The 13,587-nt window shown below is 37.1% G+C and overlaps 1 protein-coding gene across 1 annotated transcript in view; it reads right to left on the bottom strand.

Moving 5' to 3' along the window:
* Positions 1 to 527: 527 nt before the first annotated feature.
* Positions 528 to 13,587, bottom strand: part of SNED1 (sushi, nidogen and EGF like domains 1) — a 57,921-nt gene continuing 44,861 nt past the window's right edge. The window contains exons 38-41 of the mRNA XM_072410118.1: positions 13,211 to 13,298; positions 5,643 to 5,734; positions 3,586 to 3,623; positions 528 to 1,506 (exon numbers count right to left, since the gene is read on the bottom strand). Of these exons, the coding sequence (XP_072266219.1) occupies positions 3,598 to 3,623; positions 5,643 to 5,734; positions 13,211 to 13,298 (206 nt within the window). The 3' untranslated portion in view covers positions 528 to 1,506; positions 3,586 to 3,597. The remainder of the gene's footprint in view (positions 1,507 to 3,585; positions 3,624 to 5,642; positions 5,735 to 13,210; positions 13,299 to 13,587) is intronic.

Genomic DNA, 13,587 nt, shown 5'->3' with positions numbered 1-13,587 from the left:
TAATGTTTGGCAATGATAAATGGATGATCTGTACTTTATAAATGCATTCACCATAGTAATTGTCAAAAGTAGTGTTAAATATAAAAGAGATCACGCTGAAAGTTGGTGATCTTTTAGTTGACTGTCTCTTTTATAAAAAGGGAAAACAGAAAAATGGCTTTTTATATGAAGATGTCATTTTTCTGAGGAACCTCTATATGAATAAGTCTCTATATGGTTTTCTCTGTGGAGCCTGAAAGGAATATTGATTTTACTGTTATCTACCACAAACCAGTGGTTATTGGCATGAGGAATGTCCTGTTGAAATGCCTACAGTGTCCTAATACAAAGGTAGATACTGATGAGGCAGTCACTTGTGTCAGAGTCCTCTGCAATGTATGATAGCCAACAAATCACATAAAGTACATATCGGCTATCAATCTATTAAAATTTACATCTTACTCCCTGATATACTAATATGTTTTGGAATCATGAGGAGAATCTTTATTTCATGCAACTCCCATTTGTAAAAGAAAAGAAATAGACACTTCTTTTATAAAATGTTTTATTATAAAACCCAAAGCGCCTAGCCCGAAGGCGAAACTTAACACACCGTTACAGCCCAATCATCTTTGGCGCAGATTCAGATATTGTCATCACCTCACCTGGAGGTTCCACCCCAATGGCTGCTGTATAGCATTGTCTGCACCAAACTTGTTGCTGCTACTTTGTGCAATGGAATCAGAAGCCAAGGATGAGCCTTGTTTTCCTTCCTTTAATGGCGCAACCCCACTTACACAAAAGGCTTTGGAGTCTCTAAAAAAACTATAATGAGAAGTTGCAAAATGAGCTTCTTGATATGTTGTCAAGTTTTTTTTTCTTCATGTTTCCTATCGATCTCTAAGTTACAAAAACAAATGAACAGTTTCACCATTTCAGGCTTTACATGAGATGTGAAGATAATGTAGAGCAGCAGAAATATGATTTGTGGTCTTTTATATTAAGCCGCTTTCCCAGTTCAGATAACCAGCACCAGATTGCCGCTCTCTATACAGTCAAGGCTGGAGAGAACCTTGTGCTACATACTGAGATGTGGTGCCAGCTCTGTTCTGATCTCCGGAGAGTCATTTTCTGGTATCTGCTGATTGTGTGATGAGCTCCTGATGGTGAACTGTGAATGCTCTGAATGATTCCTTCCAGATGGGTAGCAGAGTCAGCAACCCTGTACTCTGCCTGTCTGACAGATGAAACAGAACAGTTGCCTCCAGGCTTGTAGTGAAAAGTACTGATGGTTTTACAGATCTTTGGCTGGGGAGAGAAAGGATTCCTACCCACTTCTGAGAAGGTATCTCTCCAGGTCACTGGGGGCAGAGTCACAGGGCCAGTGCTAGCTGTGCCTTGCACAAAGCCAGAAGTTTCAGAGTCCCATAAGGTTGGGTAGGGGGGAGAAACAAGCTCAGCAGTGTCTCCCATGGGGATGTGTGACATTTAAATCCTTCCCCCACATAGCAGCAAATGCTTCTTTATCTGTAAAAGAATGTAATCATATTATTGAAAAAGTTCAAATCACTATCAAGAAAAAAGATTTAAAAAGCACACCTAAGGCCATACTATGGACATCAAACAACCTGCTGGCAGCCAGAAAAACACAATGCCTGTACTTCTGGGAACAGTAGGCAGTGTTCTCCCCAGCCCCTTTTAGCTGGGCGCACCACCCGCCACTTTTCAGCAACCACCTGGGAGTTTTTGGGTGGTTACTACCGTATTTTTCGCCGTATAAGACGCTCCGGAATATAAGACGCACCCAATTTTAAAGGAGGAAAATCTAGAAAAAAAAGATTCTGAAAGATTATTCCCCTTCTGATCACTCATGTGCCATTCATACCGGGATTCCCCTTCTGATCACTCATGTGCCATTCAAATTCCCTTTCTGGTCACTCTGTGTCATTCAAAATTCCCTTCTGATCACTCTGTGTCATTCAAAATTCCCTTCTGATCACTCTGTGCTTTTTTTCCACTGTACAGCAGTTAGGACAGGGAACAGCAGGTGGCGCTGTGCCGGCTTCTTTCGCTCTGCTTTACAGACAGGAGAAGACACGATGCTGGTAGAGGAGAGAAGAGAGACACGCTGCAGCCAGAGACACACGCAGGATCGGGTATCGGGTGAGTATATTATTTTAATTATTTTATAACACATTTGTCGTATAGGACGCACTAACTTTTCCCCCCAAGTTTTGGGGAAGAAAAAGTGCGTCTTATACGGCAAAAAATACGGTAATTAGTTGGATACAGGGGATGCCACCCAGTTTAAAAAAAAATCTGGGTTGAACGCTGATAGTTGTATGGAACCAACCAGCTTAACAGAAACCAGTTTTCTTAAATGGTTTGCTGCCCCATCAAGCTATAAATATAATAAAGGCTTTTCTTCTCCCAGGCAGTAAGAGTTTTTACCAGCACGTCATCTATGCCTAGGTCTGAATAGATGGATCTCCGTAATTCATTATTAGCATTGTGCTGACTGACAGCCCTGATCCTCGGAGAGTTAGAGCTAAAATTTCCTATTTTCCTAATATCTCTAGTTTCAGCCTGTTGTCTCCTCTCTTACAAAGCACATGTTCTTCCTTTTAAATTGCATTAACAAATGATAGAAAGGCATTTTCACCAAGGTGAAACAATAGCATAGGGTTAGGTTAGAACCTACTCAAAACGTCACTATTTGGTGTCTGTGTGAACCCCAAAAATGAGATGTTAAGCATGATCGCTGGGCACATATTGTATAGAAATTAAATGCAGCTATTTTTCCAAGCCTGCCTCTTTTTATTATAGCTATCACTGCCTTCTTTCCTCAAATCAATGAGCAGCCGGCATTCCTACAAATGCTGGCTGCTTACTGTTCAGTGCATCGTAGTAGTTCATAATAGTTCACAGTAATCTGGAGGCACGAATGTAATCCCATCAGCTTTGCCTTAATATATATATGTGTGTGTGTGTGATGCAGCCAGTGGCCATGTGAAAAAATGACCGACCAAAAGACTTTCCAGGCATTTCATTCACACATCTGATGACAGCACTGTTGAACTAAGAAAGGAATAGGAATAGGGACTTGTTTACCTTGCTCTGCTACTGCAGAGATTCTACAAGAAGCATTGTCAGGTAGAATCAAGAACAGGATAGACATATCTGCATGCTGTCACTGCTCTCCTTCTCATAACACAACGTCCCCTCTTATTACTTCACCTGCATTTTTAGGAGCACCACACCTTTGTGTATGTGCTCAGGACTCATGTTTTAGGTTGAAGGGCAGAGCAATGGCAAGTGATGTAAGATGCCCTGCAAATTCCTCTGACACCACTAGAAACAAAATAGATGAATGTCTCTTGGCATTGAGCAGGATTCTCTCCTCCTCCTGTGTGGCATTATATGTTTAATAATAATATTAATAATAATAACTGTCTAAATAGTAAGCAAAGGCAGTGAATAAAAGTGTCAGTGTTTCTTATCATAGCCGATCAGATTCCAGCTTTTCCTTTTGTTTGCTGTTGCCGGGATCAATACAGAAATCAGTATTTGAAACATGAATGTCAATCAAACAATTAAGCTACTTACTGCTCCTCATCTTCAAGGTTTACTGGGAACTTTGGTCTCTGCAAGAGCAATGAAAATATTGATTAGCATTACTATCTAGCCTTTTAAATAAATTATTTATTACAACTGTAATAATAATAGCCTGATTTATTAAAGCTCTACAAAACTGGAAAACATACACTTTCATTGGTAACGCTGGGTGATCCAGCAAACCTGGAATGGATCTGATCCAGGACTAAAAACATTTGCCAACAAATAGCAAATGACCCTTAAGAAATCTATTTCAGGTTTGCTGGATCATCAAGGTTCACTGATAAACGTGTATCTTCTCCAACCTCGGGGAGCTTTAATAAATCAGGACTAATATCTCCTAATTGTGGTGCATGACTATAAAAATGCCAGAGTCTGCTGGAAGAGCTTTAAGTAGGCCATTAATGACTGTTAAATATCCTTTATTATATAACAAGGATTTATTTTCTATAAATGTTAAAATTTCTAAAGGATAAGTCTGACTTTCCATCTTTCCAACATGAAACACTATGTGAGGCATAGCTGTAGGAAGAACCTCTCATAACCTTATATTTTACAAGACATATTGCTATATTATGACATGTGTCTACTAATATGTCACTTAAACTTTTCTATTTCATGCAATCCCTGTAAAATACCCCAAAATAAATGTGTATGCATAACTGCAAATCTGAATCTTGGAACTCCATTAAAAACCCAAGCTTTGAAAAACCGTGCATAATGATATGGAATTTTTTTCAAAGCTATTTTCAATTGGTTTTACAATTGATGCTACTATCCTGAGATATAACTTTATGATCGACTACAAGGGTTCAATGTGCAATGCAATTGTCTGATATTATATCTGACCAATGATCGATAACATCTTATCAAATTGCAATCATAACACAGTTACCAACAGAAAAAATAAGTTTCTCATTTTTTAATGACATTCTGGAAAACGTGCCTACAAGTGGGATAAAACCAAATAAACTGCATAATGCATTGCTAGTTTAAAGTGAAAGTGTTTCTGCCACCCAGAGTTTTGCCAAAATGTGCAAGTATGCACAGCAAAGTTGCACATTATGGCTAACTTTGCCAAACCTCTGCAACAGCCACAATATCCCTTGTCACTGTTGTCTTTCAAGATCATCTGTGGCTGAGATGAGGTAATACATGTGCCACTATTTCACCCCAACACACAACTGTGCCAAGACTGCACACTGAGGAGCTGTGCATGCAAAAAGAAAAATTGCAAGTAGGCATAACGCAATTTGACGAGTCTTTAGTTTTTTCGGTCATAAAAAGTCAGCCTGTTGGCAATATTTTGTGAAAGCTTAATTAAAAGTCAAAGGGAAGTGATGTGATTCTTCCCTTATGGAAAGAAACTTCTTTAATGTTTTTACCAGCAAATTGGGATATGATGAATAGTTTTACCATTTCAATTATTTCTCTGCAGCTTTATCTAAAAAAGCCATCAGGCCAACACTTCATATATTTATTGTATGGGGGTGCTGGGATAAAAGATTGCTCAGAGATTGCATCTGCAATATAGGGCCAGGTAAAAGAGAGCTGATACAAGTCATAGAGGAGGCATGGGGGGTGGGAGCCAAAAATATACAGAAAAGTAACCCCCTTCCATCTTTAGCTGTTAAAATGCTCTGATATACTTGGGAAAAGCGTCGGAAAAGGTGGGAAAAACTATAACGACTGGGGACCTCCTGTTAGTGAAGCTCAGCCCAGACACAGAGATCTCTCTTCTTCACTCTCTAGTCTTCTTGCAGCACCTGCAAACCTTAATAAAAACTGCCAAAAAAAAACAAATACACTATTGCAGATATGCATTCACATTTTTTCTTATGTGGCATATGTCATATGGCATATGGCATATGTGGCAAAGACTGCATTAACAAAAACTAAAATGGTAATTTTCCTTTAAATTATAGTGAATGTTCATACAAAAACATGTAAAAATAGTGCCACATACAGTACAATGCACATACTATGTTATGTGTCCCAGAATATTAGGGTAGCCGAAAGGTATAAGCCCAGGAGACCTTTCTACTCACTTGGTCTACCTCTTGCAGCTCCTTCACAGATCTCCCTGGTGCACACATCATATTGTATCCTGTATACCCGCCTGTACCTGCAAAACATGCCACTTGAAAAAAAAGAGAAGACGTGACTATTCTAAGTTGTCCATTAACCAATGAAAAGAGGGAACAGTGATAGCCCTCACCTCCCTGCATGCAATTAGTGAAGATGTAAGAAAGGCTTAGTCTACACGACAGTTTCCCCAGAATTTAACCTGAAACTTTAATAGCCCATGTTTGAAATTCCCATGCATTCCAAAGGGCTAATCTACACCGGGTGTTTCCTTGAGGCACGTTTTTGAGTGTTATAGATAATGCTCCTTGCAACGTTTGAAAAATTAAAATGAGGGGTTAACGCGGGTAAACGCATCCATTGATTTCAATGGGGATGTTTTCCTGCGTTTATAAGTGCTTGAAAACATAATTGAGGTAAAACCGCTGTATAGATGTTTTCCAGCGGTTTAAAGGCAAGCTTTAAAATGCTTGTAAAAGTGCATAAAACCTGTCCATGTAGACCCAGCTTAAAGGAGCATTATTAATAGAATATAGAAGGATACAACAGTTGATACAACAAACAGTTGGCTACTTCATTTTATACTCCACCTTAGAAAATGTGAGCCAGTATCTGACCAACACTTTAAATGGAGGTTCTGATACCTAATAGCAGTAAGCCATATAGAATCCTTTTTGTACTGGTATGATTATAGCATTTTGATTTCTGATTGGTTGTTCTCAAAAACAAATTGACTTCAAAATAATAAATTCTTATTCATTCAGACAAATACCAAGTTGATTGTGTTATGGGTCACTGCACTAAAGAACTATATATTGTTTATGGACATTAGCAAAGCAAACCAGCAGATGTGCTCCAGTATAAAATACTGATATTTCTCTGAGCAGGGTGATCAGCTTGGCCAAAAAAATATCAACTAAAGAAATACAGTATTCTGGGAAAGAGTAGAAATAAGCTATATGGTATTAAAGTGTCATGTATTTTTATTCTTCACTAGGTCACTAGGGCTGTTTTGCCATTGCTGGCATGGTCAAGACACTGAAAACTGCAACATAGATCAATGGCCTGAGAGTTCATTTTATATAGAATCCATAACAGCGGGCATGTTAAACTCAAATGAAACAGTAGTTCAAACTGAATGGAAAAAAAGTGGAAAGATGCCTTGCTTAAGAACATTATAGCACCAATTTCCACTTTAAACAGTTTGTTCTAAAGAAAGGAATAAGGCGTGATCAGGGCTGTGGAGTTGGAGACAATTTTGAGTACCTGGAGTACGACTAAGACTCCTGATAAATTAAATTATAATAAAAAAATACAGCAAGTTCAAATGTCCTATTTTACAAACAATAGTCATAATTAAGTACTTCTCTGATGTAAGAATAAAGCCCGGTGCATAGTTGTATTTCTACTAGTGTGAAGTTCAGCTGAGCTAATATACAACCTGACATTCATATTATTGTAATCTGGATTATGTACATTACAAAAAGTGTTTTCATTTTATTTCAGATATTATGTGTATAAAAAGTTCATTTGAGTGTAAACAAGTGTAATGATATAGGTGTAGGTGAGTGCTATGGTCTGATGTGTGTTCAGGTGTCCTGTCTGCACTCTCCATATATGCTCCCATCCAGGGCTGAACTTTAACATCAGTTTGCACACCACCTAATACTAGGAAGTTAGTTAAGTGGCCCCCTGTCCCTGGAGCCTCCAACTGCCTTGTCTTCAGAAGAATTTCAGCAAACAAAGATAAAGGCAGCAGTGTCTGCTCAACTTCCTCTGGCTGCTAAAAGAGCTAAGAAGAACTTGGAGGAACAGCTTTTTGGATTCAACTGTAAGTGTTCATTTTTATTTTAAAACTAAAATGTAGGGCTCTATATTGTGTGTGTACAGTATATATGTTTGTGCATGTTTTTCTGTATAGGACAAATTATGTCTAAGGTTAGTGCAGGACTATAGCTTATTAGTATGTATAGTGCCATGTTGTATGCATGTTTGCAATAGTGCGGGGCTACGTGTATGTTTGTGTGTATGGTGCAGGAATGTGTGAATGTTTGTGTATAGTGCAAATTGTGTGTATGTTTATTCTGTATAGGACAAATTATGTCTAAGGTTAGTGCAGGGCTATAGTTTATTTGTGTGTATAGTGTCGTGTTGTATGCATGTTTGCAATAGTGCTGGACTATGTGTATGTTTGTGTTTAAATCAAAGAATATGCTAGTTAGAATAACAAATAGTATATTTTAGTGAAAGCGGCACCCCATTCACAATGGCAAAAAAGTCTGCTGTTACATTATCAAGTGATGGGAAACATTACGTGTGCCAATGTATTCTTAAAGATGATGGTGAAAAACAATGTGATGCAAAAATTAGCAGTTTCAGAGGCACTAACAAAAATGCACCTACAAGAGCATCATATTTGAAAAGACACTTACAGCGTTTTCATCCTAAGGTGTTAGAAGTTGTGAATGAGAAAGATATCAATGAAAATATTCTATCTACTTCTGGGATAAAATTTTCAGAAATCTACTGGAGACCAAACACAACCAAGAAGATTCTTTATATCTGACAAAGTTACCATAACAATGACAAAAAATTTCAAAAACCACATTATTGAAATGGTAGTAAAGAATAGTGTACCACTATCCTTCTCCTCACAGCCAGCCTTTTTAGGCCTAAATGGAAAAATGGCTAAAAAACTTGTTTTTCTCTGTTTTTGGTGTTTCTCTGGAAAGAGAAAGTATAGGGAAACTTATAATTGAAGAGGCCAAATGTATAAATGGAAGAACTATGAAAAAGTCTGAAAGAACATTTTGTCCTCATAAAAATGGATGCATGCACACGTCACAGAGTTAAATATTTTGCTATTATGTTAGATTTGTTGATGAAAAAAATAAAACAATAACGCGAACCTTGGGAGTGAAGGACACCCAGGCACTTCACACCAGTAACTATCTTCAAAAGTTAGTGGAGGATGTTCTAGAAGATTTTGAAATTAAAAAGGAACAGATTCTATGTATTGTGACAGATAATGCTTCTAATATTTTGAGGAAAATTGAGAAAATGAATAAAATAGATGAAGAAAGTGACAGACAGGTATTAAAGGAAGACAGTTTTGCAAAGTATTGGAGAAAGTGGGCAGCACGGTGGCTCAGGGGTTAGCACTCCGGCCTTTGCAGCGCTAGGTCCCAGGTTCGATCCCCAGCCAGGACATTATCTGCATGGAGTTTGCAGGTTCTCCCCGTGTCTGCGTGGGTTTCCTCCGGGTACTCCGGTTTCCTCCCACATCCCAAAAACATGCAGTTAGGTTAACTGGCTTCTCCCTAACAATTGACCTTAGACTATAATAATCACATATGACTATGGTAGGGAAATTAGATTGTGAGCTCCTTTGAGGGACAGTTAGTGACACGACTATGGACTATGTACAGCGCTGCGTAATATGATGGCGCTATATAAATACTGTATAATAATAATAATAATAATAATAAAGTGAAAGGGAAGAGAATAGTGACATTTTGAAAAACATTGTTGAAGAAGCATCTAAGCGAGCTACTATTCAACATATGCATTGTGCTGTTCATACTCTGCAATTTGCAATAAGAGATGCCACTCTAATTGGCAATTTGAGGCAAGTAACTGTTGCAGCCAGGGCCCCTAAAACAGATGCCATTTTGAAAAGACGTACAGGAAAAGGAGCCATTTGGATGAAACAACACGCTGGGGAAGCACTTATAAGATGGTAAAGCTTGAACTAAAAGACTTTTTTGAAGAACTGGGCGATGAAAATGTTTTATTACTTGAAAGCCATTGGACACAAATAAAAGCACTGGGAAATCTTCTTTCCAACCCATTTACTGTCCCCAAGAGTTTGCAAACTGAAGATTTAACACCTGGTAAATTCTTCTTGAAATGGAAGAGCTTGATATATTGCCTGAACAAAAGTGGAGGGTTAATAGCTGATGGCATTGTATCTTCAGTGAAGAAAAGAGAGAATCTCTTACTGGATAAATCTTGTTAGCTGCTATTTATGTTGATCCAATGAGACGAATTTTGTTGAGCAATGACCAGACTGATACTGCAAAAACGTCCCTCTATGATCAGGGATTACTACCTGACACACCACCACTGGGTGAAGCTATAAGCACTGGTAACTCAGGATCATCCTCTTCAAATGAAGAACTAGACTTTGGTTCCTACTTGGACAAAATGAAACTTTCAACAGAAAAGCGACGTCGCATATGGGTAAAAGATAAACGACCAGAAAATGTCCAAATAAAGAGATTCCAGCAGGAGTTTTTTAAAGAATTAAAAGAAGTAGAAAAATATGATCGCTTATTGAAACTGACTGTAGAAGAATCCATTTTGGTTTCTCCCGAGATTATTAGTGATGTGGCTAGAACCGTAACAGCAATGCCACCCACCCAAAGCAGTGTTCAAAGACTATTCTCAGCTCTAAAAATAATCATTTCAGATTTAGGAGCTTCTATGAAAGAGTATCTGGCAGAAGCGATTCTGTTTCTTAGAAAAACACTACATTGAGTTAGTTTTGGATTGCATTTAACAGCTATTCTACTTTACAACTATATTCCAAGTTTAATATATAAACTGTTTTAGAATGTGGTTCATATTTTTAAACTGGTAAAGTTCCTTTTCCTGATTTGTATGCATGCTATGCTACTACTTTATAGCCACTTGATAAAAACAATAAATAAAACCTTATTGTTTTAATTTTTTTGTCTTTTGTTTAAACTGGCCAATACAGTAGAGCGTCAGCTTCCTAGCCAGTAGTTCTGTGGTTAAATGGCCTGTATGTTGCCTTCCTTCAATCAACATGGAAATACATTAGCATAATACAGGTTTTCTCATTTTATATTCACACTTTTCCAAATTAAACTTCATACTTTTGCAACCAAACTTCACAAAAAATTCATAAATCAATACATTTATTATAAATTTTAAATATACCACAATATTTTTACTATTTATGTTTTTATCAAGAAACATTAACAAAAAATATGTAATAATTTATTGAGTTATCAATTATTAATGCTTCACTTCTCCTCTTAAGTATTTAGGCAAAAAGCCAAACTTTTTTGTATATTAATTTGAGCAATCCTGCTCGCATATTGTTAAAAATACACTACTGATGCTTTCTAATAAAGCACCCAAATTATTTAGCCTATTTCTTCTTACTACTTCTTTCCATTTATAGAACATATTCTCAACAAGATTAAGAAATTGGGAGTATGGTGGTAAAAATAGGAGTTGGTGTCCCTTACTTTCAACCAAGTTCTTTACCTGGCTAGTTTTATGAAAGGGGGCATTACCCATAATTAGGATGGCATGCTGAACACTCTTTTCAATAAAAACATTCAAAACCTCATCAATAAAATTGAGGAATGCTTCTTAATTAAATGCTCGTGCTTGTGACTTAAAGTGGAGGGTCCCATTTTTATTCCTCACACTACTCACTTATCAAGAAAGTAGATGTTTTTTCCATCTTCCTTAACAAAAAGATCAATGATTTTGTTAGCATAGCTAAGCCTTTCTTGAAGAGAGTGGGAATCATTGCGCCTTGCAGGAGTTAAAGAAGTTCTTTTTAGTGACCATTGGAATTTATCAATGCATCTATCTATTGTTGAAATAGATACATTAATTCCAAATTTGGCAAATAATTGATCCTTCTTTCCCTGAGGCTTATTCTGCAATCTTCGGACATTAACTTGCATAACTCGTCCTTATGGGCTTCATTCAACTTTGAATTTCTCAGACCTTCTCTAGGTAATTTTTCCACTCTACCGGAAGATTCATAGGTCTTAATAATTTTGGTTATGGTTGTACGATTACAACCCAAAACCATTGCTATCTGGGAGGCATCACTTCCATTCAGATAACTGTCTACCACTCGACTTTGACGTTCTGAATTACTTAATTCTCTGGCCATAAGGGTAAGTGCAATACTAAATATAAAGCTGATAACTTTGAAGATAAAAAGATGAATAATAATGTTATAATTATTGTTAAAACGTAGCATAAATCCCTAAAATAAACATTTAATTTTAAAATTATATAAAGTAAAAAACATAATGATTGACAAATCATCAATTTATTTTCTTATATTTTTATTAATGTTTCTTGAGAAAAACTTTTATGCTAAAAATATTGTTATTTATTTTATAATAAATTTAATATTTTATGAATTTTTAGGGGGTCTAAATTTTTTTGTGAAGTTTGATTGCAAAAGTGTGAAGATAAAATGAGAAACCCTGTACATACAGAGGAGTCAGAGTCAGGGGTAGAAGGAGGAGACAGAGAGTCGGAGTCGAAGGATTTATCTACCGACTCCACAGCCCTGGGAGTGATCTCTTAATCATTCAATGGATAAAAAAGTGTACAGCTGGGACCTTGTCAAAGTCATAGCCAAGGGCCACAAAGAAGGACTGAAAGAGTTCTATGCACCCAAAAAACCCACCAGTCCGACTTGCCCATTTTGGTGGATATAGAATAAAAATATACAGAGAACACCAATGATAAGGTTTCCATCACAGTCTGTACACCAATCTGGGGGCCCTACCCCATTCTGCTACAACAGGAGGGTCAAATATGAGAATGAATGCTTTTGGAGTGAGTAGGAAACATGTTCACATGTTACACCCACTTCAACATAAATATCTACTGTGTGTTTTATATACAGTGTGTGTGTGTGTGTGTGTGTGTGTGTGTATATAATATTATATATAGATATATCACTGCTGCCATGCAAAAGCCAGGTTAGTGTACAGTAATTGATTTTGGAACACTTTTAGTGACAGAGTATGATTATGCTGAAGACTTCACAATAAATATAATTAAAAACTAACATTACAGAAGGGGTAAATGCGAAGACATATTTAAAAAACTCTGGTGAGTTTTTATTTATTCACTGCACTGAATTCACCATCTATTTACCAGCAAAATTCCACATATTGATATTGTGATGAGTGTTCAGGCTGTAACAGTTTTGGGTAAAGTTTGAAAAAAAGTTTGGAGTAAACAAATAAAATATTGTTGAGGCCAATCAGTTTATGTAAATATATACATGAGTGCACATTACTCCTTGGAAGATAAGTGAATTTAACCTTTTTTTTAATACCAGGTTTTTCTTGTCTTTTAATAGGAAAATACACTACATATGTAATCTTTTGCTTGATTTGCTGATTGTGCAGGTAAATGGTTCTAGAGTATGTGGTCTTGAAAAGTACTAAATAATTCACCAGAAAATATGCAAAGTATGTCACATTTACCTCTTTATAAATATTCTTGGCTCTCACAGTTGATGTACAAAGATTACAAATCAGTAAACACTGAAATCATGAATGCTTTTGATCAATGAAACATGCACATTAGTTAACTTTTATTCAGAGTGGAGTCCCCTGCCAAAGCCTCTGGAGGTAATCCATTCCCCATAATGTGCTTTTATTAGAACAGCCCGTTCTGCACCTTACAAGTGATGACAAGGGGTGGGATGATGTAGTTGGGGTTAATTACTTACAGGTGATGACAGACTCCTCCCTCCCACACAGGATGTGACAATGTCTCCGAGTACAGTCTGGTGCAGGCAAAAGTCTCTTTTCTGCAGGCTACAGAGCAAAGGTGTCACCATCTCCACCAACACACACTTTTATATTCCAATAAACAAAGCCACAGCCCACATAATAGCACTGCAACCGTAGCAGCCAAATGACTCATTCAGTCTCCAGTGACCATTTCAGGCTTAGACTTTAATAATAATATTCAGATTTAGTAACATCATTGCCCTCGCTGCTGGACAATGCAAACCAGATCTTGCTTAAGGCAATGAATTATTTAATGACACAGCCGCTGAGATTCTATACTGCCAAATTTGCTGAAAAGTACTGTGACCGTATT

Source organism: Pyxicephalus adspersus, chromosome 4, assembly GCF_032062135.1.
Source record: "Pyxicephalus adspersus chromosome 4, UCB_Pads_2.0, whole genome shotgun sequence".
Lineage (NCBI taxonomy): Eukaryota > Metazoa > Chordata > Amphibia > Anura > Pyxicephalidae > Pyxicephalus > Pyxicephalus adspersus.
Note: the sequence above shows the minus strand (reverse complement) of the source record. Positions and strands in the feature narration are given on the sequence as shown.